We start from the raw sequence: 26622 nt of genomic DNA on the forward strand, positions 1-26622 counted from the left end.
TTGAAGAAATGTGAGCAAAAAAAAACAAAACAGTCATGTTAATGGCATGTTTGTGTGTGACTTGTGTGGCTTGCTGTACAACAATATACAGTACAGCGCACATTCCTGAGATATAATGGTCTTGAGAGTATAATAAGTTGGGCTGAGTATCAATACTCCTGCCAATGCTGTTCCTAAGTTTAAGCACTGACACCAAAACAATACTTTTCTCAAAATCCTTAAAGGGGCACTCCGCTGATTTTACACGTAAAGGTCAGTTTATTCACCTATTGAAAACAGTTGTATAACATCTGCTGCTGGGATTGGAAACTACACATTCATAACAGAAAGCCTGAATTACATACTGGGGCTGTGGAGTTTGAAAGACATGGCATTTACCAGACATATTCTCTAATGAAAAGATGTCATTGGTTGCATTATGGGAAATGTAGGATACAGAGTTTTTGAAGCTTAACACATAGAGACTATAAAGACTACTAGGCCTCAACTGTTGCTATGTTAATCGTTGTTTTCTTTTGTGAGTCCTCTAACTATTCAAGGTGGACCAAACCTTTTATTTAAGGAATATAAACATGTTTTTCTTTTTTGCAAAATATGCCAATTTTCTCAATGCATTAGTGGATAAGGGGGTCTTCACACAGGAAACACAGGAAGTTTTTTGCTTAAGTTAAATAGTCTAAAATTAGCAAAGTTATGATGACTAAAGTAGTCTCCCAGTACTTTACTAAATGGTAGTGTAAGCAGGTTTTTGTTTTTTGTGTGTCCATACTGGAGAAGTGGCAGTTCACTGAAAAGGTTGTTATCCATCCTCAAAAAATGCTGATTTTGAATGTCCTGTTGTTGAGAACGGTTGTTCCACATTCAGACTTATAGTTTTCAATATTCACTGTCACATGTTCCTGTTGGTTCTTAGAAACTGCAAAGGTTTCTACCGTATAGCAGTGCACAATCTGAATGTCTGAGCGATATCCATACAATAGCACTCTTACGCACAGCCGTGGCCTTGACTGTGCTTTCCACATAGCAAATTGTTTTGCCTCAGTGTTCCAGCTTTTCCTTGGCCTTGAAAGCACAAACCTTCTCTTTAGAAAAGCAGGTGTGCAGGTAGCTGTGCTGTCCTGTGCATGAACTGGAGGTGTGGTAGGAAGACAGATGCAAGATATGCTGCTTCTTGTACAAATGTGGACCATAACTGTAAATATATAGAACCCTGCAGCAGCTGTGCGAAGGTCATGGAAAATTGGAAGGCGTTTGACAAACAGTGAATCGCAACACATGCCAGCTATGGACGGTGTAGAAGTCTGAATTATCTTCAACATTTCTTCCATTAGGTCCAGATCTGAGATGTGTCTTTTATTAAATGTATTTTTATAAGCAAGTCACACAGTCTCAGCAGAGCCAAGGCTGAAAATGCGATGCTAATTTGGACATCAGTTTGAACAAGTCTACCCACAATGCATTGGCAGGGTTTTAAGTATGATGCATGACTTTAATTCCGTTAGTGGAATGTGGTCAGAGATCCAGCTGAAAGGGAGAGCAGGACGGAGAGGAGGGGAAGGAACAAATGTAGAAGGAATAAAGGGAGAAAAGAGGGGTGCAAGGAGGAAGGAGAGGAGTGTGGAGAGAGGAGGGTGGGGGGAAGGTTGCATTCGTCCACTCTCCCTCTTTTCCGAGGGTTTTTGGACGGGCGAGGGGCAGCGGAGTGGGAATGAAGGTGGAGGGTGGAGGAGAGGAGAGGGATGGAGCGAAGGGGAGGGGCCGGTGTGGCTTTTGTCTGCTTCCCACGTTTCAAAGCCAGTCTTGAAAAATGAATAGACAGAGGAAAATCAATTGCATGACCTTCACAGAGAGAAAGAGAGAGAGAAAGAGATTGAGAGAGCAGGAGAGGGGGGGGAAAGAAGGAGGAGAGAGACAGATTATGGAAGGAAGGAACAAACGAAAAGGAAAGGCTGAAGGGAGGAAAAGTAAAATGACCCATGATGTTCATTCCCATTTGGTGTGTGTGTGTGTGTGTGTGTGTGGGTGTACCTATTTGCACAGCGCACTCAAGGACTGAACCCTTTTATTTGAAATCATTTATATTTCAAAACCTCTCTATATTGAGTAAATTTTGCTTTGGGGGACAGTTTAGTTTTTTCTATTTTTCCTGCCTTTTATTTATTTTGGAATTTTTTTATTGAACTTTTCCAACACATGCACTCATCACAACACAAATCACCACAATCAACATCACAGCCCAACACAATACACTAAGCCAAACGCACAAATAGATGCACGTACCCACACAGGGGAGTAGAGGTTCAGGGAGCCTACACTTCTTGTTTTGTAAAAATATTTCTGAACTGAAACCCATTTGGAGTTTTGCTAGCTTGAGATGTGCCATAACATTTCCACCCGTTTACAGTGTAATGGTAGTTTTGACAGATTTCCAGTGACTTAACACTACCAGTTTTGCCTATAATAACAGAAAGGCTACGGCATCACATTGTGCACCTGTAAGTGCAAGTGGTCAAGGAGCTAATAATGTGATTCCTGAGTCTTGAGCATATCTTCTTACTACAGATATTAGAAAGTGTTTCAAAGATGGCCGACCAGGTCCAAAACAAATGACACAGAGTGGCTTCATCCTGACGACTGATCTTATCTACTCCTGGGAACATCTTTTCTAGTCTGTTTCTGCTGAGGTGTAGACTATATATTACTTTAAACTGCAGTAAGCCATGTCTAATGCATATGGACGTTGAATGAATTCTTGAAATGCAGACTGCCATCAGAAATTTCAGTCTCAAAGCCCACTGCTCCCTACGGTTATTCAAAGGTGAGGAGACCCTTTCTTGAATTGAACTGTATAGTTTGGATATCAGACCTTGCTTCAGGGGCTCCCAGTTCAGAAATTCCTCTACCCAGCCCTGTATTGGTGGAGATGGGAATGAGACACAGAGTTTCTTAACAAAATTACACACGTGGTAGTAGAAATGGGAGTGTGGAATACTGTTGTGTCAGTTTTTCAAAAGGGATGAAATTATTGTCTCAATAGAGATCCCTTACACACCATAATCCCTTTCTGAACCACAATGGGAAGCCAGAGTCTGTACGAGAGATGGTGATAATAGAGCACTGGCTATAATAGACAGCACCTGATTATACTTGAAGTGAGACCTAAACTGAAACCATATTTTCAATGTGTTTATCACAATGGGGTTTCTCAGGTTTTTCTAGCTAAGAGGTAGTGGTACGACACTGGATTACGCAAAGCCTGCTCCATCTCAGCTCATACTGGCCCATTATTGTGGTAAAATTGTGACACCCAGGTTTGTGTAGCAATGCCTTCTGTCTCTCCAGATATGATTTCCTAATCCTTGGGATGGATTTGTTCCATATAAAAGATGAGATGCCTTTATCCTGAAATTAAAGAGAGATTTTGTGATAAATCTGTGCCTTGGTAAAGGATAATTCAATTTTATTTTGACCAGATCCTTAACTTTCACTTCTACTGGATTGGATGTTAACGATGTATGTTTGAATAATAATATAACTGTCACCTTTGTTTTCTTTAAACAAACCTCATTATATTGATAGTAAAGGGTTTATTAAAGAGTAACGTAACACCAGGTTGAAAAGCAATGTTTCACTGCCCTCTCGTCTTTAAAGGTTGAAGTGTGTTTTACCTCTGACATTACTCTTGGGTGTGGTTGGGGTGTTGACACCCAACAGTGATGTCACAGCGTACTGACACCCTGGAGTACATGTCTGCATCACTGCAGTAAGTTAAACAAGTGGAGGTCAGAGAAAACAAGATTTGTGGCCCCTGTTAAGTTGTTCTTTAAAACCTGTAAATCTTCTGCTTGTCTTGTGGAGCCTGACAAGTGTTGGCTTTTTCAGGTAAATATCAATATCGATATTTGACAATTTAAAAAAAACAACATTGTCATATTGGCAAGTATTCTTTTTTTTAATGAAAACAAATAACATAAACAAACTTATTTGGCATTTCTGTGCTAGAATTTTTTGTTAGTAATCAGCCTACATATCAGTTAATGCCAACTTATCTGTGATAAGCTATTATCCATAATCAATAATCCGCCACACTGATATATGACTTAGTGAGTATAATCTTATCATAGTGGACAGAACCTCTGAATATAGCAATAAAAGTTGTAATCATCTTAAAGTTCAAGTTTCCACAGTTTGTGCATTTCAAATGAACCAGTCTAGTTTATCAAGGATCCATATTTTGTAAAAATTTACATTTAAATAAAATTTTTGGTTTCATAAATTCTCTCTCCACAAATCTGTAGCAGCTCAACCTTTACCAGGTGCAGGAGAGCAGCTGGAGAGCCCCTCAGTCTTTTATAAGGTACAGTACAATGACAACTCACTGCCAGCAACAGGGCCAGCTGAAGTGTTTTACTGTCTGTGTTAGTGAGGTCAAACACACCTCTCTCCTCCCCTGCGTTGGTGACATTGACTTTCATTCCGCCTCGACTCGCTCCCTCCCTCTCTCTCCCCCTCTTCTCCTTTCTTTCATTGCCTCCGTCTCCCTCACCTCTTCTGTCTCCCCTACCTCTTTTCGTGTTCTCCCTGCGTCTGCCTCCCCTTTAATTCACAGCGTTTAAAGCAGCCGGGGCTTTTAAGGGAAGTTAATTGCACTCAAATTATGTTCGACCGCAAAAGGAGCGAGGGAGCGACGGAGGAGAGACAGAGAGAGATAGAGGAGAGATGGAGGGAAGGAGGGAGGGATGGATGTCAGAGTGAGAAGATAATTGCGCCACAGAAGGACGCTGCGATTAGGGTCACTCTTTATCTCTCTGTCTGTCGAACAGCCTAAACGTCACATTTGGATGGTAGTAAACAAGTTGGCAGGTGATCGGGCTCTTGTTTTGAAAGGGTGAAACTACAGTGGCAGAGCCAAACTTGAGAGACAAAGACAGATAAGAAGACAGAGAGAGAGAGAGAGAGAGAGAGAGAGAGAGGGATTCACTGCATCTGTTATCTGTTTGGTTCCCATGGCAACATCTTAACCTGGTTAAAAAGGTTGACACTGTGGGGGAGGAAAAGGAAGATGGTGTGTCTGTGTGTCTATGTAGGGGGACGTTTGGGTGTGTGGTCATGTATGTGCGGCCATTACTCATGGACTTAACTGGGACTAAATTATGTATTAGACAGAGGTATAATGAAAATCATTCAAATGAAATTTCTATCTTTTCTTCTCGTGGAGCGCTGGGGAGACCCTCAGAATTGACCTGCGAGTCAGACTATAATTAACATGTCCGATCGCAGCCTGTCCCATTCTGTCTCCTATTCCCACAATGAAATTAAACCACGCAGCAGCAGAGTCCTGGAGAGCTAATGAAATGGGAGTGTGACAGAAAGGAGCAATCAAAGATCTAAGGTGCACATACACACAGGTCTGTACACAGACGTATGTACTATTACATGCATGTGCACAGAAGCAAAAGTGCAAAAGGTAAATGTATATTCACATAAACCAATTTAAAGTATAATTACAGCTTATTACAACTTGAGTCTTATTTTCTTGGGTTTCTCCACCGGTGCTATGATAACACTGTACTCACTAAAGTAACCGCTGAGGTGTGGGAACATGGTAACAAAGCGAAAGCAAAGTCAGATGAGGTAAGAAGTGAGTCAGCAGGCAATCAGACAGGTTGTAAACAAGCCAACAGACTATCTAATCCATTTTCTGTGGAGGTAAAACCAAAAATGAGCACACAAAAGTTTAGATTTTTGTCTAACTGAGCACCAGTGCTCACAGTCCAGACTGTATTTGGACAGTGTGACAGTGTGTACGAACTAACTTTGAAATAACACACAGCTGCACAAGAACCATATAGTAGCCGTGTGTCCAGTTACTTTTGAACCTCTGAACCTTTTGCACATTGTGTTGAAAGGGCCATTTCTCACACACACACACCGTTCTATATTGATGTTAGCTTACTCAAAATAAATGTATGTAGTATCCATTATTTATGTGAAATTGGACATCAGGGGTCATTTTTTGACAATTTGCTCAGTCAGTATGTTGTGATTGAATTAAGTGAAAACCCATATTACAATTTTTACCCTCAAAGGCACGCTGTGGAGTTTCTGACATGTTTTTCATTGTTTCGCAGTATGTATGTGTGCAAAACATTTACACAGGTTAGCACACCGGTGATGCCATACACATTCGTGCCATCGTTTTCATACTGTTACACTGATCAACAGTTGGTGTTGTTTTCACGCTGTGAGTTTAGCAATATGTCTGTTCAGGCAGTGAAGTAGAAAACAGCAAGTTAGCAAACATGAATGTAAATGCACAACTTTATTCATAAAATTGGCTTTTCAAGTTTTTTTTTTTTTTTATGAGGAAGGACATGCTTTCAACACTCTGAGATATACAGTGTGTTTTGTTATGATTCATGGCCTCATTTTTATTTTAATATTTCCACTGCAAACTGCACAAGAAAACTGTTTAAGGTAAGTGCAGTATGTCAGATATGAAGCTTGATGGATATTGCTGCTTGGATAATAGTTTTATAATTTGTCTTCTTTCCTCATCCCTGGCTACTCTGTGTATTGGTTTAAAACCTGTATGATTGTCTAACTGCTTGTGTTGGACTTGTAGTGATAACACACCAATGGGCTTAGTGACTACAGTGACAGTTTTAGGAACGATGGCCAAAACTATACAAAATTAAGAATGCACAGTTTTTTTGTCAAATGAGGGATGGTTACCAACATTTTGGGATTTAACTCCAAAAAGCCCAGGTCTCTACATTAAACTTAGTCCGGATGATGTTCTTATTTTTGATAGGAATGAGGATCAAAACCAAAGAACACATTTGTAAAATAAGTATATGTACTTTTCACCCTCTAAGGTAATTTATAAGATTTTACAGGAATGATAGAAAATAAGGATAAAAACTGAATCATCAGGCCCTCATTCTCTCACTAAACATACACACACACACAGTTGTGCGCACACACACAGAGAAGTAGGGGTTCACAGCACTACTACAGAAGGATCTTTGTTCTCAGGGTGAGATACTAACACCGCTGTGAGACTCCCTCGCTTCAGATGTGCACACGTCCGTGCATGCATCCAAACACACAACCACACACACACCAAGTCCAGTGTTTTGGTTTCCTGGCCGCCCTATTGTACCCTGGCAGTCTTTAATAAATGGTCCTCTGTGTATTTGTGTGTGTGTGGTGTGTGTGTGTGTGTGTTTGTGCATAGACTCATCCATCAGCCCTCCTGGCCTCATGTCACATCCAGCGTTTCCTTTGCCCCACTGACACTACTCAGCACTACTGATCACCCACCATCACCTTCACTCCTCTGGGGATCTATGCCATGAAACTCAGGACACACACACACACTCACACATACACATGCGTGCGCTCTCACTCCTTGTATTGCTTTTCATTCTTGCAGCAATCACAAACTAACATCACTATATGTGCGTATGTGTGCATACTTTCATTCATTCTCATATGGTCATGATGGGGGTTGCTTCCTCCAGACTCCCCAGTGATGCAGCTCCATTGCAGCCCCAAAAGGGAGCCTGACAGGTAGGCTGAGAGCGAGATGGGCTCCCCATCCCCCTCCAGCGGGGACTGGCTAGGCTGAAGGGTCCCAGCACCAGACCCCCTTTCATAGCCCTGAATGGACTTGCCTTATTTATATTCACTCTCTGTCACACAGGGGGACCCCAATCTCACAATGCCACTGTGGCTTTGTCCGGCAACTCTGTATTTATGTGTGTGTGTGTGTGTGTGTGAGAGAGAGTTTGTGTGTGTGCGTGGGTATTTGTGTTGTTTAATCGGAGGGCATGTTGCCGCTGTGTAGTCTGTACATGAGAATTCATTGCTGTGTGTATTCCTAAAGTGTGTGTGTGTGTGTGTGTGTGTGTGTGTGTGTGTGTGTGTGTGTGTGTGTGTATGTGTGTGTGCGTGCGCTCTAATGGAATGCCTCCCTCTTCTATTCACCGAACCCACATCACAAGCAGGCAGCTGGGCGATGTGTGTGTGTGAGTGTGTGTGTGTGTTCCGACCCTCCCTCTGTGTTCAGTTGTAACCCAGAGCAGCGCTTTCATTTTCCTGTCATAACGTGTATTGATTTCCCTCAGCCTTGCAGCAACACACACACACACACACACACACACACACACACACACTCACACACACAGATATCTGATAATCCTTAAAGTCACGCATGCAGACTCACACATTCATATGCTCTTGTACAACCACACACACAAACACACACATTTCGTAAACACACAGAGTTTGTCTCTGCAGGATAGGGAACACTGTGTTCAAAAGCAGCCCTGTTGGAGTAAGATTAGTGCTCACATATGGTCCGTACTTTTGCAGTCACACACCTGCAGGTGCACACACACCGTCAAATACTCTTTTTGACATAAAACAGTAAATATGGCTGATCGGTAAATTAATCTTCCACATCACTGCAGCCCTGCACATTTGCTTTGGGGAAAGTGATCACTCTCACCTTCCTTAGTGTTTTCTCATTTTCCCTGCCGTACCCTCTCTGCTCTTCTCGTACCTATCTCCACCCCCCCACACCCCCGCAACCACCTCCAACTCTATTTGGATTGTAATTGCCTTGGTAAACAGCTCCACTTTGGCACTGAAGCAGCTCTGATAGCTTGTGTTTGGGATGCATTAAGAGTGGCGATGCAGACACTATAAGTGTGTGTGTGTGTGTGTTTGTTTGCATGTCTGGTGGTGATTGAGCGGTGCGCGTCACATAGCAGCCCTCCTTGTGCTCAGTTGTTTTAGACACAGCTGTTTCGGTCGATTCTTCTGTTTGTCAGACATGATTGGTTCAAGTTGCACTTTTCATTTACAATCCAGATTTAGAGACGTCACAGAGATGCAGCATTATTACAAAACCTCACCAGTGAATGAGTCACATTTACAGATCATTGTGTACAATTACCGATATGACGTAGCTATATCGACCCATTCTGAAAGTGGACTAACTTCCAAGGTTATTAATATTACTTTCCTGATCCCTACCACTCACTGTAAATGTCTACAGAGTTACAATATGCAGCGTTTTTGGAGTTTTTTTTTGACCTCTTACAGTTGTTTCCTTATCCAGAAAAGCTGAAGCTGAAGTGTATGATAAAAGGAGCCCTGCATTTTACAGGATGCATTACTTATAATGCTGCAATTTTTCTTTCATTTTCTGCTGCTCTGAATGAAAGGATAAAAACAAGTCAAACACATCATTCTTGTGGCATTTTATGCTTCTGTGAGTCAGCTGACAGTTGATGGATGACAGACAATGGTGTTTTATCTAACTGTGAGAGAAATAAGGGGCCTCCACAGATTGTGCTACTTTGACAGACACTGTCTGAAATCTTTTCTTAAAATGCCAAGACAAAATTTGTGTCTCACTGGCAAGAGTGACCAGGGAGTTTGACACCGTCCTTTTACTGTGGCTTATCGCACCAATACTTTCAAAGCGTTCCAACATGGAAGTAGCCAAGACTAAATGTCTTCCATGAAGAAATCCATGTCTAAATAGGTAAAGTACAGGTGTAAGTAATAAAATTAATGATGGCTGAATTCTATTTGTCTGCTTCACTTCCTGGGTCCTGGTATTGTACAGGCTGACTCACTGTCATGTCTTACTGGGACACCTGAATAGAACAGAGGCACTGTTAATATTATTAGTAACATCTGCACTCTTCCTACTATGACAAGTCAAAGGCCCTGTTCAGACCTGGTATTAACATCCGTCTGGGTGATTGGGTGATCCAATCACGTCTAGGCCACATTTGGCCACGTTCTTTTAGCAGTGTGAACTCAAATCCCGAGCTGAAGGACCGCCTACTCAACTGACTTCCCCTGCCACAGTCTAATTAGTCCCGCCACTGTTTCATCACGAACCGAAAATATTTTACTACTTCAAATGCCTTAAACCTTCTGTCATTGTAGAGCTATGTGCAGTGCATTGATTCACTCAGCCCCTCCTTAGCCCACTCTCTGTCTCTCTCTTTCTCTCTCACAAACACATTGACAACAGACCGGTCTGTCATATCTGACTGGCTGTAAACAACAACGCGTATCCTAAGTGTTAATTTGCATATAGAGCGGGGAAGTGAGATCCAATCACAAGTGGTCACTCGAGACCTGTTTTAATTCTAGGTGTGAACTGACGTACTGACCACTTGTGAGTGGATCACCTGAGACGCATGTTAATGCCAGGTGTGAACAAGGCCTTGTGGTCAAAAATATCAACAGTTAACGCTGATGTCATTCGGTGTCTGATGTGTGTTTGTTGTCTTTCTCTCTGCAGTTAGACGATCATCTCATTCTCTGGCTACTGACATGTTTGAACAGCACCTAGGGGCGCACCTCCTGCAGGTAATGACCACAGCATCCGCACCCTGATTCTTCCTTTTATAGTGATTATAATGATGTTGCGTAACTTCATGTGTTTACATTATGTATTTGACATGTATTGCATTTCTCAGGTTATCCAGTGGGTTTTTAAAGGGTTTCTTTAGCTTGAGAAGTAGGAGAAACATTTAATCCTTCAGTTTAAAATCTATATATGGTTTTCATAGGCCGCTTTTGTTTGTCAGAAGTCAGTTTGATCAAGTATTTTCCTAGACACACAAGCACATTTGTCTCCTAAGTGATTGCATTGTGCTACAGTTTGTTGGTGCTGTGTGATGACAGTTTGTATCAGCTCAAGCCTTCCCTCCCTCCCTCGATATGAGACTTTTCCAAGCAAACTCCTAACACATGCACACACACAGACACACACAGACACACACACAGAGAGCTCATAAACCTCAGATGCTCGGACGATATTGTTGGCTGCCAAAGAATGCCTCCCTATTGCGCTGACAGATGAATGGAGCCTGAGGGGGATTCTGGGGCAGGAGGGCTGCAGGGATGACGAAATGCAGGATGTAGAGACAAAGACTCAGAGGAAGTGCGAAGAAGGTAACACAGCAGATTGTACTTTAGACTAGGAGCAGGCTGAGGGAGAAAAAATAGTTGGGAGAGCAACCACAGGAGAGAGGGATAAAGAAAAACTTTGAGGGATTAAGCAGGAAACAGGTAGGAGTGGGAACTGTTAGAGAGAGAGAGAGAAAAAGGGAACAGAGGCTTTAAATTTAGAGGTGAGAGGACTGTCGTAAAACAAAGAATCGTTACATATGTCTGCTCTCCCTCGGCATTTTAAAGTGGAAATGAGGCTGAGGGAACGGTGCTGACAGAAATCAAATTAACGCTCCAGAAAAACTGTATGATTCTTCCCTCCCAGTCGTCCTCCCGCCGTAATAGCCTGATAATTGCACTTTAGTTCTCCGACATTCAGGCGGCTGGTTTCTCCTCGCCACGACACACGACACCCCACACCCAGGCCGCACATTTGCATACTGGATGTGTCAGTTGCATAAATTACCACTGCCACTTTAGGCACTGGGCCGCCAAAATAGCAATCATTCTTCTAGAGCAAAGTGGCCGTGGTCTCAGTGTGTGTGCATGTGTTTGTGTGTGAGGCTGAGGCTGTGTCGGCTCACTTCTGAATGCTTGTTATGACGATTAATATTATTCTCTGAAGCAGTCCTCCCTAATGGGCTGGCTGTATACCTTTCTCTTCTCATTAGAATCACTGCAGAATGTAATGACTCTGGTCATGTCTGTGTTTGCATCTGTACGAGCGTCTGAGTGTGTGTTTCCACATGTGTGGCTGGAGTTACAGGGCGAAGCCTTGGCTCCAGTTTATTGCAGTTGATTGAAACAGCTCTGGCCTATAAGCTCAGATTCTCATGCATCCTTGCTCCATTTGCTCATGTATGTTTGTGGATGTCTGAGTGTGTGTGTGTGTGTGTGTGTGTGTGTGCGTATTTGCGTGCGTGCACATGTGGCATTTTTGTCTCCGTGCTGCTCTGTGTTCAGTAATGCAGCTCTTGTTGACAGCTGTTGTATGTAGCTGCAGCTTGCATCTATGGGAGTTGCTTCATGTCTGTTCACATTTATGCATGCGTGTGCGTGTATGTGTGTGTGAGTGTGTGTGTGAGTGAGTGTGTGTGCGAGTGAGGGCGCTTGTGAATTGAGAGAAGAGAAGAGAGGAGGCCGAGGGGTGACAGGTTGTTTGTTCTCTAGCTCATTTTAATTTGTTCGATACACACTAATTGCTCTAATTTGTCTGTCTTGTTTCTGTTTGCCTTTATGTGTATGTGTGTGGGTGTGTGTGTTTGTTTGTGTGTGTGTGTGTGTATGTGTGTGTTTTTTTGTTTTTTTTAATGTGCACAGTCTCTGGATGGCTTTGTGTTTGTGGTCAGCCAGGAGGGACGGTTCCTCTACATCTCAGAGACAGTTTCTATCTACCTGGGACTCTCACAGGTGAGACAGGCTCATCACACACACACACACACACACACACGCACATGCACACACACACACACACACTAGAATAAGCCTTTGTATACAAGTGCATTTGCACACATGTGCCTATCTTCTGCTTACGCTTTCATATCCCCTCCCATGAGTGTGTGTGTGTGTGTGTGTGTGTGTGTGTGAATATCTTTGACTGCACTCTTCGCGCTCATCTCTGGAGTGCAACTCTCACGGGGGCAATGTTACTCTCTCTCTCTCTCTACGTCTCTCTACCGCCCTCTCTCTCTCTCCAGGTGCTCACCTCTGTTGATTGCCTCTGGCCTCTTGTACTGTGAATGTTAAGTCCTGCCATTTTGCCCAGATGCATAAATAATAACAGTAATTACTGGCCCAGCAATCAAAGTGTCGCCCCAGCGCGCTGGGCCTGTCTAGGGGAACAAATCGATAGGCATCTTAAAAGCCACATTGATTGTAGGGAGGGGGAAAAACACCAAGGGGGATGGGAAGATAGATAGAGACAGCCGGAGAGAGAAAGAGAGGGGGAGGAAAGGAAGAGAGGTGTGATAAGAGAGAGATGTTTCGAAGTGAGAAGAATCAGTACAGCATGAAAGAGAGACAGAGAGAGAAAGAGGGAAGTTAGTGCTACAATAACGGAACTAATTCACAATCTTTTTAAATGTGGAAGTTTGCTGGGATTAAGGGTCAACTCTTAGCAACATTACAGGATATTTCTACTCGGTCTTTGTGCAAATACTAACCTGTCAATGCACTTCCTGACATGACTGCACTGTAAGACACAGGGAGCAAAACACACAGTCCTCATTTTGTGTAAAAATGCATTGTAATGTCAAGCAGGCAAATCAGGTTGGTGTCTTCCAAAGTTAGTGACTTTAGTATGAATAAATATAATAATATTGGCAGAGCTGTCCTGCCGTGCCATGGCAGAGGGATACTTCCTGGCAGCCACAGTTAAGCTTGTTTCCAGGACTTGACGCAGACATTATGCGACTACAAGGACCAAGTTAACTTGTCTAACTCAGACTTTTGAAGCCTCAAAATATTTTCAGCTGAAAAATGTGTTTGTGCACAGAATAAGGACTGTAGATTCTGTCCCCCATCTCTTATGCATAAGTTATACTTGACACAGGGGATTATCAGGGGTCCCACCATAGGTGCAGTATCTCCAACATTTCTAGTTGTACCATGCATTTCGACCATTGATGGTACCACTGCGACATCAGATGGATGTAATGCACATGGATGTATTATACAGGCCATGTGGTTCCTTAATTATATACCCACAGTCACTTTGTTTGCAGTCTTGTCTTATTACTGGGTAGTAATAAGATAATTTTTACTCTCTTTCATTCACTATGATCTGGAGTAGAAATTATGGCAAGCAGGTTTGCAATTCCAAAAAAGGAGAAGTTGACCAAATCTTTCCTCAGCTTTCTTAAAGAGTAACTAGACACCAAGCTGAAAGCAGTGTTATTTTATCCTGTGTGGTCAAAGGTTTTAAGCCAGTTTGTCCTCTGACCACACCTTGCATCACTGCTACACCCAAGAGTGATGTCACATGGTCCTGGAGTACACCTGTGCACCCCTGCAGCAAGATGCAAAATCAAAAGCAAAAACAAGATTTTCACCAATCTCCACCAGCATAGGAGAGCAAAAAACACACCCGGACCGTGTGGGTTCATCACAGTTCTCGTAATCTCCATGTGGCATCTCCATCGCTACCATTTGCCCCGACGGAGGTGCAGAACTGTAAATTCCAGCTTAACAGTAGAGTCACGTTAGAAAGAGATCACTTCACAGCTAATGTGGAGAGGAGGAATGAATACAGCGGCCATATGGGCATACATATGTGCATGTGAGTACTGTATTATGTATGACAGACTTGAAAAAAATCCGAACCTATCCTTTAAGCTGGCGTGAATTCAATATGCATGTCGGATAAGGAGTCTTTGCAAAGACACATACACAAGTAATACACACGTGCACGCTCACACATGAAGATAAATAATAAAAGGGCAAAAAAGAGAAAAGCAAAAGCAAAAAGACAGTCAGTCAAACAGTAGGATAGGGTTGTGGAAGGCAGAACAAAAAGGGAGACACATAAAGAGAACCAGACAGACAATTACGAGAGGGAAAGAAAATAAAGGAGAGCAACGGAGGAGAGAAAGAGCGACAGTGGTAAAGAGGAGAGAGAGAGTAAATAGAGTTTAAATGTGCAGTAGGAATGAAATTCGCCTTGGGATTGCTTAGGTAAACAAGGCAGCCGAGGCTTTGGTGGAGATGCTAATAAAACAGAGCTGTTCTTATCAGCTGAGCAGATGGCCTAACCCATCACATCTACTCAAACAGGGCCTAAGCCATCAGCATTCTAATGAAATTATTTATGATCGAAGATTACGCTCAAAACCTTGAACATACAATGCCACATTTACCTTCCCGAAAAGATGAGGGTGGGCGGGGATGGAGGGGTTTTATGCCAGCCAGAAAGGACAGATAGAGTGACTTAGAGGATATATGAGAGAGTATATAGTGTGTTTATGGACACAAACTGTGAGAACGAAAAACACACAAAAAGAGAGAGGGGAAAGGTGGGATGGAGAGGACAAAAACACTTGGATATACTTTGTTGACAAGTGAAGGCAGACACAGGGGAGAGTGGAAGGACAGACAAACAAATGATGTTCTGAGTGAAAAAGTGTAACTTGTGGTTTGTTTTGGAGGGCATGTCGCCCCTGTGGACCGCCCCTGCCCTGCCGTCTCCTGTCCCCCCTGTCTGACCCCTCTGCCCTGGCTTACACCCTGGGCTGCTCCCCAGACAGGGGGGTTGCTTAGCCGGCTTAGCCCAGGTCAGACACCTTGACCAAGGGCACAGCCTGCCGCCTACTCCCCTGGTACCTGCAGGTATCATTTTACTTCTCACCGGGTCTCCAGGCTGGAAGCATGGGGATAAACCTGGGAGCGCCACATAGCAAATGAGGGGGAGAGGAAGCAGAGGAAGCTAGAGAAGGATGGATGGAGCAGTGGAAGTGGAGACAAAGGCTGGAAAAAAATGAAGAATTGGAGGGAGGATGGATGGAAAGGATGGAGAAGTAAGAGTAGGGGCTGGGAGGAGAAAGGAAAGGGATAAATGGGGTAAAGAGAAGGGAGGAAGGATGGTAGATTGAAGGAGGAGAGAATTGATCTGGGAATGGTTAGTATGCAGCCCCCGCTCCCCCTCCTCCCTCTCCCCCTCCCCCTCCCCCCTCCCTCTCTCCTCTCCCATCAGTCAGTGAGGGCTGAGGGCTGAGAGTGTGTTGTGGACCACTGCCCGGATGCCTCATACATATTAAAGCCCCCTGCTATTATTTATATCATGTCTCTCCTTCCCCTGCTTGCTGCCCTCCTCCTACTCCCCCATCCCCACCACACCACTATACATACATGTACGTGCATGTCTGCAGACACACACAAACACACACACACACACAGGTTCACGCAGATGCACTGACAGACAACAACTCACACAAACACTGACACACAGTGACGCACGGAGACAAAAACAGACAGTCTAGTCGCATATGCAGAGAAACACAGGCACGCTGTGCACTTGCATACGCACACACACACACACACACACACACACACACACACTCAGAGATTTGAATGATCTTGGTCTCTCCTCACGTCTCCCTTCGAGCCACATTCTATACCTGTTTTTATGTCTGAGCCTGACTCATCCTCTCAATCGCTCCTTCTCTTTCTCATCTTCTCATTTCTGTCTGATCTTTTTTCACTCCCTCCCTCCTGCCTGTGATGGAGTGATATTATTCGGATAGGTCTTAAGCCCGGTAAAGCCCGTAAGGACCTGTTTGTCTCTCTACCTTGTTTTCCAATACCACAGGGCCAGGGGATTGTGTCTCTTTCAAATGGCTGGTCCAGTGTTCTGAGCAGAGGTAAATGTAGTCCTTGTTTAAAAATGACAAGAATTCCCTTTGCAGAAGAATTGCTATTTATGAAATACGGGCACCTTAACCCCAGTCAGACAAACAGACAGACAGATACAGATATCTTGGTGTAAACAGTAATAAAAGATGCCCACTGCAATGTTCATCCAGAGTTTTAGAAAGCAACCTCAGTTCATTTGCTTGTCAAATATCCAGCCTCTGAATGCCTAGATGCAAACTCTTGATTTTTAAACATTAATGAATGAGTCAGTTTTGATGTCAGAATCAAAAGGAATGCAGCAGAAAAACCCAGCAACTAATAATTACTGCTGATGTTATATCTGCATAGTCAAGAGAAGAGCGATCGAAAAAAAAAAAAAAGATCACTTATCCTGTAGATTCAGATGTTTTTAAGCTTTCCATGTTGCCCCTTTAATACACAAGTTATTTATTTTAAGGTCAGTACATTTAAACAATATTTTATTGAATAAAAAAAAAGAAATGTAGTTTTTCTTATTTGAGAGTTACAGAGCTAATATTTTCCTGCAACCATCAACTTCATTGATGATAATAATAATTGATAATAATTGCAAAAAACTACTTTATACAAATTAATGTGGATATGTTTTATATGATAATAGGGATAAACCTACAGAGAATTATTGCCTGAATCTGCAGCTGCCCTCGGCTTTAAGAAGTTCTCCAGCAGGTTTCAGTGCATTGTGTAGCTGTCTGGCCCACAACATTCCTGTTTCAGTTCACTCTCACCGCTCTGATAGCGCCGCCTTCCACCACAGCAGGCAGCTGTTTTCACTGAAAAAGTTCTAGTTGCTCAGCACCAAACAACAGACACACTCGGTTTGCAACTAGCTGATGAACATAGTGGAACATTTAGCAGCTAAAGAGTCAGATATTTACCTCAGGGGCTGGTAGAGACCAAAAACAGAGCTGTAAGAGAGTGACTGTTGTTGTGTTGGTCTTGATACATTTTGGTAATGATCCCAAGCTCAAGAAAAGTCAGTAAAAATATTTTAAATGGATTTACAGGAAGAGAAAAGAGAAAGATTTGGTTTTATTCGTTAAAGTTTAATTCATCAAACTTTTATATGCATTTTGACCAGACATTTCATTTCAGTATTTGAACTGATGTGGCCTTTTAAACTTGTTTTGTGAACATGCATTGGTTTGTGCCATGGCCCAGCAGTTAAGACGTATGTGATATGTCTTCCATTAATTTCTGTTTAAGAACCGTTTTTGGAGGCTGTTCCCCTCTCTTTCCCTCTATTTATTGTTTTTATCTACACTGTCATGACTAAATAAAGGCAAAAATGGCAAAAAATATCTTTGAAACATGTATATTGGTCTTTAAAATTCCTAAATATATATCAGAATAGGTACATAGGTCAGAAGATAGCTGTTTACACTTGACTCAAAGTCTGGTAGTAGCATATCTTTTCAGTATTTTGGAAAATTACTCCATATGGTGCCTATCAGATCTAGTATTTAATAATATCTTTATTACAGGTGGTGAAATGCCAAAAAAAAAGGCAGGGCATACCCAAGAGATTAAGCCCTGCATGTCTCGGACTAAGAACCTCTATCCCTTCTCTTATCCTCCCTCACCCGGTGGGGTTTCCTCCATCTTTACCCCTCTCTGTTCACTCATCGTGCATCGCTCTCATTCCTCCGCTCCCACCTTCCCTGTTCCCCTTCTTCATCTCCTCGGCTGTGATGTCCTTGAGGGCCTGCTGAAGCTCCCATAAAGCCTGCAGTAAATGGCTCTAATCCGGTAATAAATGGCTGTGTCCTACAGACAAGGGTGTGAGGCTGCTGCAGCCACGGCTTTATCAGATGGAATGGTATTGGCACACGCTTGCACAGACACACACACTCATTCACAGATGTAATAGAAGCTGCATACATGCGTGTAAGCATGCATGCTGCCCCCCCCCCCCCCCCCCCCCCTTCCGTTTCTCCCTCTCTCACACACACACACACACACACACGCGCGCGCGCACTCATTTATACAGCTTCAGATGGAATCACACCTGCTCCGATTGTGCTGCTTTTATAGATGCCATGCAAGAGCAGAGCCATTATTACCTTTAAATGATTAGAGATGCGACTATGATGCATTATGATGATAGGATCATATAGAGCTGTTGCACTGCTCTTTATGTCTGCTGGGATAGACTGTAACTGAATGAAGGAGCAGGGAGGGACGCGGAGAATAAGAAGAAGAATAGTAATGTGACCTTTGGAGATACTTGGAGTTCACCTGTTTTTAATCAGCAAATACAATTGATTTTTATCTCCCCTGGTTTTATTTGTGTAATACTGTAGTCACTCAGTCCTCTGAGACTGGACTTAAATGTGTGTATGTGTGTGTGTGTGTGTGTGTGTCTGTGTGTGGGAATGTCTTACAACCTCCACCCTTCACACTCCTTGTTGAGTTGTAACCCAGAGCAGCGCTTTCATTTTCCTGTCATAACATCTATTGATTTTTCCTGTGTGTGTGTTTGTGTGTGTGTGTGTTTGTGTGTGCGCGATTGCTCATGTGTATGTATTTGTGCTCTAAGCTTCTAGTTTTTGATCAGTGTATGTGTTTCTCTCCAGGTGGAGCTGACCGGCAGCAGTGTGTTTGACTATATCCACCCCGCGGACCACGTCGAGATGGCTGAGCGGCTGGGTATCAGGCCGCATCTGAGGGCCGAGGCCGGCTGCCACACGGCCCCCGAGAGCGCTTCCAGCTCGGCATCCACCTCCTCCCTGGCTGGTACCCCTGAGCCTGGTATTGATTGTCCTGTTGATATAGAGAAAACTGAAAGAAATAAAAGAAAAAGATTGTTTTCATTGCACTCACTGAATTCAATTTGCATCATCAAAACAACAAAACCAAAATAAAAAACAAGTGAGTTTTGTTTTAACCTCTTCCTCTCTCATCCTCAGCAGCTCCGTCCAGTCCTCACTCTCCTGCTGACGATCCTCCTGACCGCGGTTTCTTCATCCGCATGAAGTCAACACTCACCAAAAGAGGCCTGCATGTCAAGTCTTCTGGATACAAGGTACTGAATGTGTGCGGAAAGAATTTATCATAATTTGAAAACATGCCTTGTATTATGCATGCTCTAGCGTTCACCTGCCTGTTCTTGGGCCAGTAAAATAACCAGCAGACCCTTGTCGTTTTGTTTTGCGCTGCCAGTGTTTCATAGCACTGTCAAGGTGCTCGTTTTCAGTGTGTTTTATGGCTGTGACCTTATTTCACACTGGACCGCCGCATATAACAGACAATTTACTGCGCTCACTGTTGTAACACCGGTGCTTCTGCATTTTTTAGCTTTAGGATTTGCCTTTGTATTGTGTTTGTGTGAAAAGTATATTGGTGAATTCCTCTTACGTTATTTTCTTCATCCTGGGTTGTAAGTGTCTTACAAGGCATCAACTAATTCAGATCCATCCATATTATTATTTCATGCTGCACAAATGGCCTTGTGTGTAAGGAATTCATAGTGTTGTGTTCTGTTGTCAGGTAATCCATGTGACGGGACGAATCCGCTGCCGCCCTGCACTGGTGCCGGGCTCCACACGCTCAGTGCGTCGGCCGATGGGTTTGGTGGCACTGGCGCACACACTCCCACCCTCCACGCTTAACGAAGTCCGCATGGAGAGCCAAATGTTTGTCTTCCGAGTGAACATGGACCTACAGGTCACATACTGTGAGAACAGGTAAGGGTTTAGAGTATGGGTGGGGTCAAAGGGATGTCACTGCATATTTTTAAAATGTGCATTTTTTTTTTTTTTTTTTCATGAGCAGTTGGCAGAGCAGCCTGCCAGTTGGCGGTTTTGGAAGACTCATCTGTTTCTGTTTAGTAAACAAATGTGTTTGTTGCTTGTCTGTGGCTTTTCTGTACAGAATCTCAGAGTATATGGATCTGACCCCAGCAGAGGTGGTGGGTCACACCTGCTACCACTTCATCCATGTAGAAGACCTGGAAAACCTTCGGCAAAGCCATGAAGACTGTGAGTCACAGCTATAGGCACATGTTATGTATGATTATTGATCCCCACTCCCCTCCTTCTACTCATAGTCTGAACTTGAGGGCTAGGGGAGCCTGTTGAAATCTCATACAGTGCTGTTGTGATAGGCGCCCTCTGCTGCCACCATCATGAACTGCCAAACCAATAACGAGTTCCTCTCCTCTCCTCTCCTCTCCTCCTCCTTATATCGCTTTCCTCCCAGTGCTGAGGAAAGGCCAGGTAGTGACAGGTTACTATCGCTGGCTCCAGAGGAGAGGAGGCTACCTGTGGATCCAGTCCACTGCGACCGTCTCCATCAACCACAAAGCCCCCCACGAACGCAACGTCATCTGGGTCAACTATGTCCTGAGGTCAGTATAACCGCAGCAGAACCACAATCTATTTTCCAGGACTGCTGATATGAACCCACTTTAAATGTGCAGGCACCATACTGTGTGCAGAGATCCTTTGAAGGGATAGATGATGAAATGCAGAGGGATTATAGAGAGTTTGACTCCCTCCAACATTTGAGAAAAGTGAAGAAGATACTTTCAAAATAGTGGCATCGAAAGCACAATACCAGTTAATAGTCATTTAAACATTTTTATATAAATATTGAAAATAGCAAAAATGTTATTTTAAATTTTGACAGAACTTAAAAGTCTTGGTCATCCTTAAATAGTCTGTTTTATAGATTTTAAATAAATTTAACCTTTTTTTGCACTAAATACAGAAAGAGTAAGTGAATCCCACTTTTGTTATTACAGATAATTTTTCCAATTGGTGTAAATGTCATCATATTTTTTTCCAAAGTAATTCCATAATAAGTCATAACCCAGAGCTTTTTAGCTTTCACTGTGTATGATTTTATGATGGGAGCTTTTTTGAAACTTGACTCTCTTTATTGGCCGCGCAAATGTTTTATTTATATAAATTTATTTTGTTTATTATACACAGTATAAAGTAATTTATCAAACTTGAGTAAAAGTCCTCACTCTTTCCGAGATGTGAGTCTTTCTTCAGCTGCTCTAATGTTGTTCAGCTGTCTGTAAACAGCAATACACCACAACTTAATCACTATCTAATATGTGCTCTTGGTGTGTGCTTAAATGACCCTCATTGTCTTAATGTAGTATTACTTCTGTTTAAGGCTTTATTTATTTTCACCACAGACACAACAACTGCAGGTAACCTCCAAAAATCAGCTTTCCCTCTTGTAAACACACACACACGCACTCACTCAGACACTGATGCAAATACACTCAAAAGATACATGCACACATTGTACACACACACACACACACACACACACACACACACACACATGCGTGCACACAAACACAACGCATAACAAAAATGTGTGCACAGCGACAGAGCAGTCAGACAAAAACAAGAGGAGTAGGCTGAATTTCAATGCTAATTGGACTGAAGCTATATAATTACAACAAATGGATGTCAGAATTTTGGGGCTGAATGGTGTTTTAGTTAATTAGTGCTGTAATTACAAGAGCTCATTAACTTCTCCAACAGCCTCCTCCTTGTCTGGGCTTAACTGTGTATAGGTGGGCTGCTGAGTGGGGCTTAGTGTGTGTGGGTTTTTTTTTTTCCTGTGTGTGTGCCTTAAAGGGCGGGGTCTGCCTATGTGTCTGTTTGCATGTGTCACTGCTTGTGTATGTGTTGTAAGGCTGTTGTTTGGAGAACTGGGTGTGTGTTAGGTGGAGGTTAGAAGGGTGCGAGGCAGTTTGGCTATTGGAGGTTGTTATTAGGCTGATTATATGTTGTTTCCATCTCTAAGTATTCACTGAAATCAGCACGGCTCTAGTGTTTTTTTTTTAAGGCATTAAGTGGCTTTAAGTGGTAGATGATCATTTGTGTATACGTCCACCTTTTCTCCCTCCCTTTCTCCTTTTCCATTTTCACATTTATCCATCTTTCCATCCATTTATCCATCCAGTCGGACAGAGTTGCCCGACACTCCCCTGGATATACTGCAGCTACCAGAGAGCATAAGAGCAGAGAGACTTCGAGTTAGCTCTTCTCCCAGCGACAGCTCCCCACAGTCCCGAGGTAGGATGCTACACACACATTACCGCCTTCCCATGATGCCCACTGACACACTGAAATACCTGCCATGTGTCTCCTTAGCATAAAAATCTCCCTTCCTCCTCAGGCTCACAGCCAGTGAAGGGCTCATTGGGGAAGAGTGACCATGACACTAAAGGCAGAGAGAAATTCACAGCCGCTGCCCTCCAATCAGAGGACCGCAGGAAGCGCCTGCTGAGGTCCGACCCCGAGGGTGCTCCTCCCGAAACCCGCCGCAGACTGGAGGAACTCCGTCACGCCGAGGAGAGTGTATCAGCCTCCTCAGACCTGGCGAGCGAAAGTGAGGGGGAGGAGGAGGAAGAAACAGAGTGGGACCAGGGGGGAGAAAGTGACAGACTGAAACAGGAAGACGGTGGGGGAGGAGGGAAACAGAGTAGGGGAGGAGACACGCCGACTAGAGGGGAGAGAGGAGGGAGGGCGCACAATGGCCGGGCTGTGATCCAGCAGCTGAAGAGTGTAGTGACCCCCTCTCCACTGTCTGGCAGCCCCAGCATCAAGACTGAACACGACTCCCTGACCACCGGGGGGCGCTGGGGGTCACACACTCAAACCTCCACCTCACACACCACCCAGTCCCAACCCTCACATGCACACACACCCTCCAGTAGTCTCAATGGCGACAGCCCCACCACCCCGATCCCTGACTCTTCGTCCAGCAGTGAAGCCCCTCCAAAAGGTTTGTTCACTCCCCCATCCCCTGCTTTGTCTCCCGCCATGTCCGTGTCCTCCCCGCTGCCCCGTGAGGAGAGGGTTGTGTCAGGGGTGGTCAGTCGGGGCAGTGGTGGCAGTGGTGGTGGAGGTGGTGGTCCTGACTTTGAGCTGCTCCAGAGACTGGCTGCAGGCGGTGCTGCGGGGCGGGTCCTCTTCCACCCCCTCGCCCTCGGTCCACAGGGCCCACAGAGCCTCTACGCCCCCAGCACTATCCGCTACGCTCCACCTGAGCTGCCTCCCTCCCACCACCACAGCGTAGGACACAGCGATGGCCTGCAGCTACGCTCGGACCACCACAAGGGACCCCCGCCTGCCTTCTTCCCCCACCTACAGCGGCTGGCCGGCCTGCCACCCTTCAGCGGTTTCTCCCCTTCTGACAGCCCCTTCTCCTCCGGCTTGCCCTTCTGTATGAATGGACTGAGGGGGGCTGCAGGCTCCGAGGAGGACTGAGAGTCAAAAGGGAGGGAGTGAGAGGAGAAGATAAAAATGAAGGATGGAGCAGGGTGACAGAACAGAAAGAAAGACATTGAAAAGGGCAGGACAGACAGAAGTGGCAGGACATTAAGCCTCTAAGGACGTTACTAATTGGACAATGAGTTGAATAACTGAGATCTTAAAGTATGTGACAAGGCGCTGCCATAGGGAATTATTGTGTCTGCCTATTGTGGACAAGTGACAGTGATTCTCATAGAAAATGGGACATGGAAACTTTTGATTGGTTGTCCCTCAAGACTTTCCTTCTCTACAACAATAATGAACTCTGCTCTGTGTCTTTCTCTAGATGACTGTGTTGATTTCTGTGTCTCTTCCACTCAGAGAAGCCATATTGTATATAGAGACAAAACCATAAAGACCCTCAGCTCACAACCTCCTCGCTGTCACCACAATTAACCCAATTAACCCCTAAAGACATTAGAAAGAGATGGACATGTGTCTGTAGGAATGAGATTTTTGAGAATGAGAATTTTTATTATTGCAGCATTATACAAATCATCTCTTGTGCTGAGATCCAGGTGAGGATTTGATAATAGGGTTTCCTGTGAAATAGATGGAGACAGCCCTCTGGTGTTTTTGTATTGAGATTCAAAGTAATGATAATAATAATAATTAAAAAATCCAAGTATTCATCAGTCAGCCATACTTAAAGCACACTGTTGGGACAAAAATATGAATAATGTAGTCCCAGACATTCCATTATATATAAGGGAAGAAAATGCAATGCAGACTGGATGCTATTTCTGTTGTTTGATTATAGGAAGTTCATTTGTTTAACTGAGTATTAATTAGAGTATATTCTGTATGATGCTGCGGTTGCGTTTGTGTATGAAAGCCATATTCTTGTTTTTTGTTTTTTTTTTAAGGTTTTTATTGATTTTTGAACCAGATATAACAGACGGAAAAATGGTGTGAAAAATGTGTCTAGACAGACAAAATTGTTTTATTGGATGCACAATATCATCCAAATACTTTTTTTTTTTTTATTATTCTCTAAAAATATTTCTGAAAATGTTTTTAGGAGGGGAAATGGTGCCGGAAGTGTGTTTTATTATCATTTAAACCTCTGTGTTTTTCTGAGCACTTACTGGAATTTGTTCTGGTGTGAACTCAAAGCACTTCATCACTTAACACTCGCTGTGTGATCCTGTTAAAACAGAAAACAATGCAAGAGTGGTCGCTAATACCATAGCCTGATCACAATGTAGTAGAGGGGATAAAGGCTCACTTAAAAAGGCAGGTAAAATAAAGAGACCACATGTGGTCATTAAAAGACGACCATTAGAGGTCAATAAAAAATAACCTGAATTACTCCGATATTGGTTTCAGTTCAATTCAGTCCACTGGAGATGAAGTTTTAAATTAGAAAGTGGAAATATAAAACACTTTAAATTTCTGTTTCACACTGACTGATTGGAATTCCTCTCAGGACTGTAAAAACAAAACAAAACACTTTTGTATGAAAAATAAACTTAAAATTAAATTAGTACTTAAAATATTTAATCTCCTATTTGAACAGAAGTGCGTCACAAACAATTTGGTGATATGCTCAAACAATTTTCATTCCAAAATGTAATATTTAACATTAGAAAATGTGACCCTTTTTGCCAAATGACAACACAAGAGTATTATTAAAAATTGTGAGGATAGTTTTTTAACAATAGTAATCAATGAATTAAACAACACAATTCTAGCACTTTGGAATAAATTCCTTCAAACTGATCAAAACCCACTGAAATGTATATAAAGTGTTGAAAGTCTTCAGAATGTGAATAAGAATTCTCCCATATTGAGATTTATGGTTCACTTCAGATGTTCTGAAGGGAAAAAAGGAAAAGACATTTGTAATTGTTCAGATCCGATGTGCACTACACACCCATACTGTAGCTGTCACATACAAATATGTGTGAGCGCACATGTTCTCGGGTGTTTAATGGTAATGTGTGCGTATGAATGTGTGTGGGTTTGCTTGTACAAGTGTGTATGTTTTTTTGTTTGTTTTTTTGTTTGTTTGTTTTTTTTATTTTTATTAAATAGCTAACCCCTTGCCCATCACTGTGAATCTAATGTTATCCTGCCATCTTTGTGAATACTCCACCCACTCATCAAATAAAATGAACAAATGTAAAAAGAAAAACAGTGATACAGATGATGATAACAATAAAATATTCCAGTAGAGGAGCACAACTCAAGGCGTTGTTGTTTCTTTCTTGTTCCTGTGCAACGCATAAATTCAACAATAAAGACATATGAAATGACATGGTTCTGTTTATTTATTATATAGTTAATTAGGGTTTAATATGTGATTCAAATAGATCAACAAGTTTGCCCAAGTTTTTTTTGTCTTTATATCAGTTACTAACGTGCATATTCTTCACAAAACATCAGGGGTTTAACGCTCGCATACAGCCGTTCACTATATGTGAGACCAACATAAATTCACACACAGCCAAGGGTAACAAACACAAGGGACAAATCAGGGGTAGAATAAATATCAAAGATGTCTGTGTCACTGCAAATAGTTATGTTACACACAATAGCACATACACTATTGATCCTTAATAAAAAAGTAAAGTGTGGAGCAGGTGAGATCGACTCCTGGTGTGAAGCAGGTCATCATTTGAGTGTGTCGGATTCAACAAAGCCGTTGCCATAAATTGGTCTGAAATGAACACCAAAGCACAGAGAGAACACGGAGAGTGTCTCACTTATGAAAAACTATATGCGGGCGTGCGTCACCGTATGGGTGTATGTGTGTGTGCACATTGGTGGTTTGCTCATGTCTGCATGTGTGCATCTCCATGAATTTGCGAGCGTGTGTGTGTGTGTGTGTGTGTGTGTTGTCTGAAGCAGCCCCAGGGAGGGGCTCTGACATTGAAGACGGGTTAAATCCTGTTTTACATTCAAGTGGCAGGCCCTAGTTCATTAGAGTGAGGATCATTCCTCCTCAAGACCAAAGGAAGCG

The 26622-nt window shown here is 43.1% G+C and overlaps 1 protein-coding gene across 2 annotated transcripts in view; it reads left to right on the forward strand.

The window, feature by feature from the left end:
- npas1 (neuronal PAS domain protein 1) overlaps positions 1-25915 on the forward strand; it is a 39363-nt gene extending 13448 nt beyond the window's left edge. The window contains exons 4-12 of one of the 2 annotated variants that reach the window (XM_071497090.1): positions 10334-10401; positions 12307-12396; positions 18948-19122; positions 19284-19396; positions 19861-20057; positions 20245-20351; positions 20572-20719; positions 22303-22415; positions 22519-25915. In XM_071497090.1, the coding sequence (XP_071353191.1) occupies positions 10334-10401; positions 12307-12396; positions 18948-19122; positions 19284-19396; positions 19861-20057; positions 20245-20351; positions 20572-20719; positions 22303-22415; positions 22519-23612 (2105 nt within the window). In that variant the 3' untranslated portion in view covers positions 23613-25915. Of the gene's footprint in view, positions 1-10333; positions 10402-12306; positions 12397-18947; positions 19123-19280; positions 19397-19860; positions 20058-20244; positions 20352-20571; positions 20720-22302; positions 22416-22518 lie in introns of both variants that reach the window. The other variant, XM_071497089.1, reaches the window with a different exon arrangement.
- Positions 25916-26622: the final 707 nt, after the last annotated feature.

Source organism: Trachinotus anak, unplaced genomic scaffold (genome assembly GCF_046630095.1).
Source record: "Trachinotus anak isolate AG129_WGS33_773 ecotype Australia unplaced genomic scaffold, CSIRO_AGI_Tana_v1 ptg000014l, whole genome shotgun sequence".
Taxonomy (NCBI): Eukaryota; Metazoa; Chordata; class Actinopteri; order Carangiformes; family Carangidae; genus Trachinotus; species Trachinotus anak.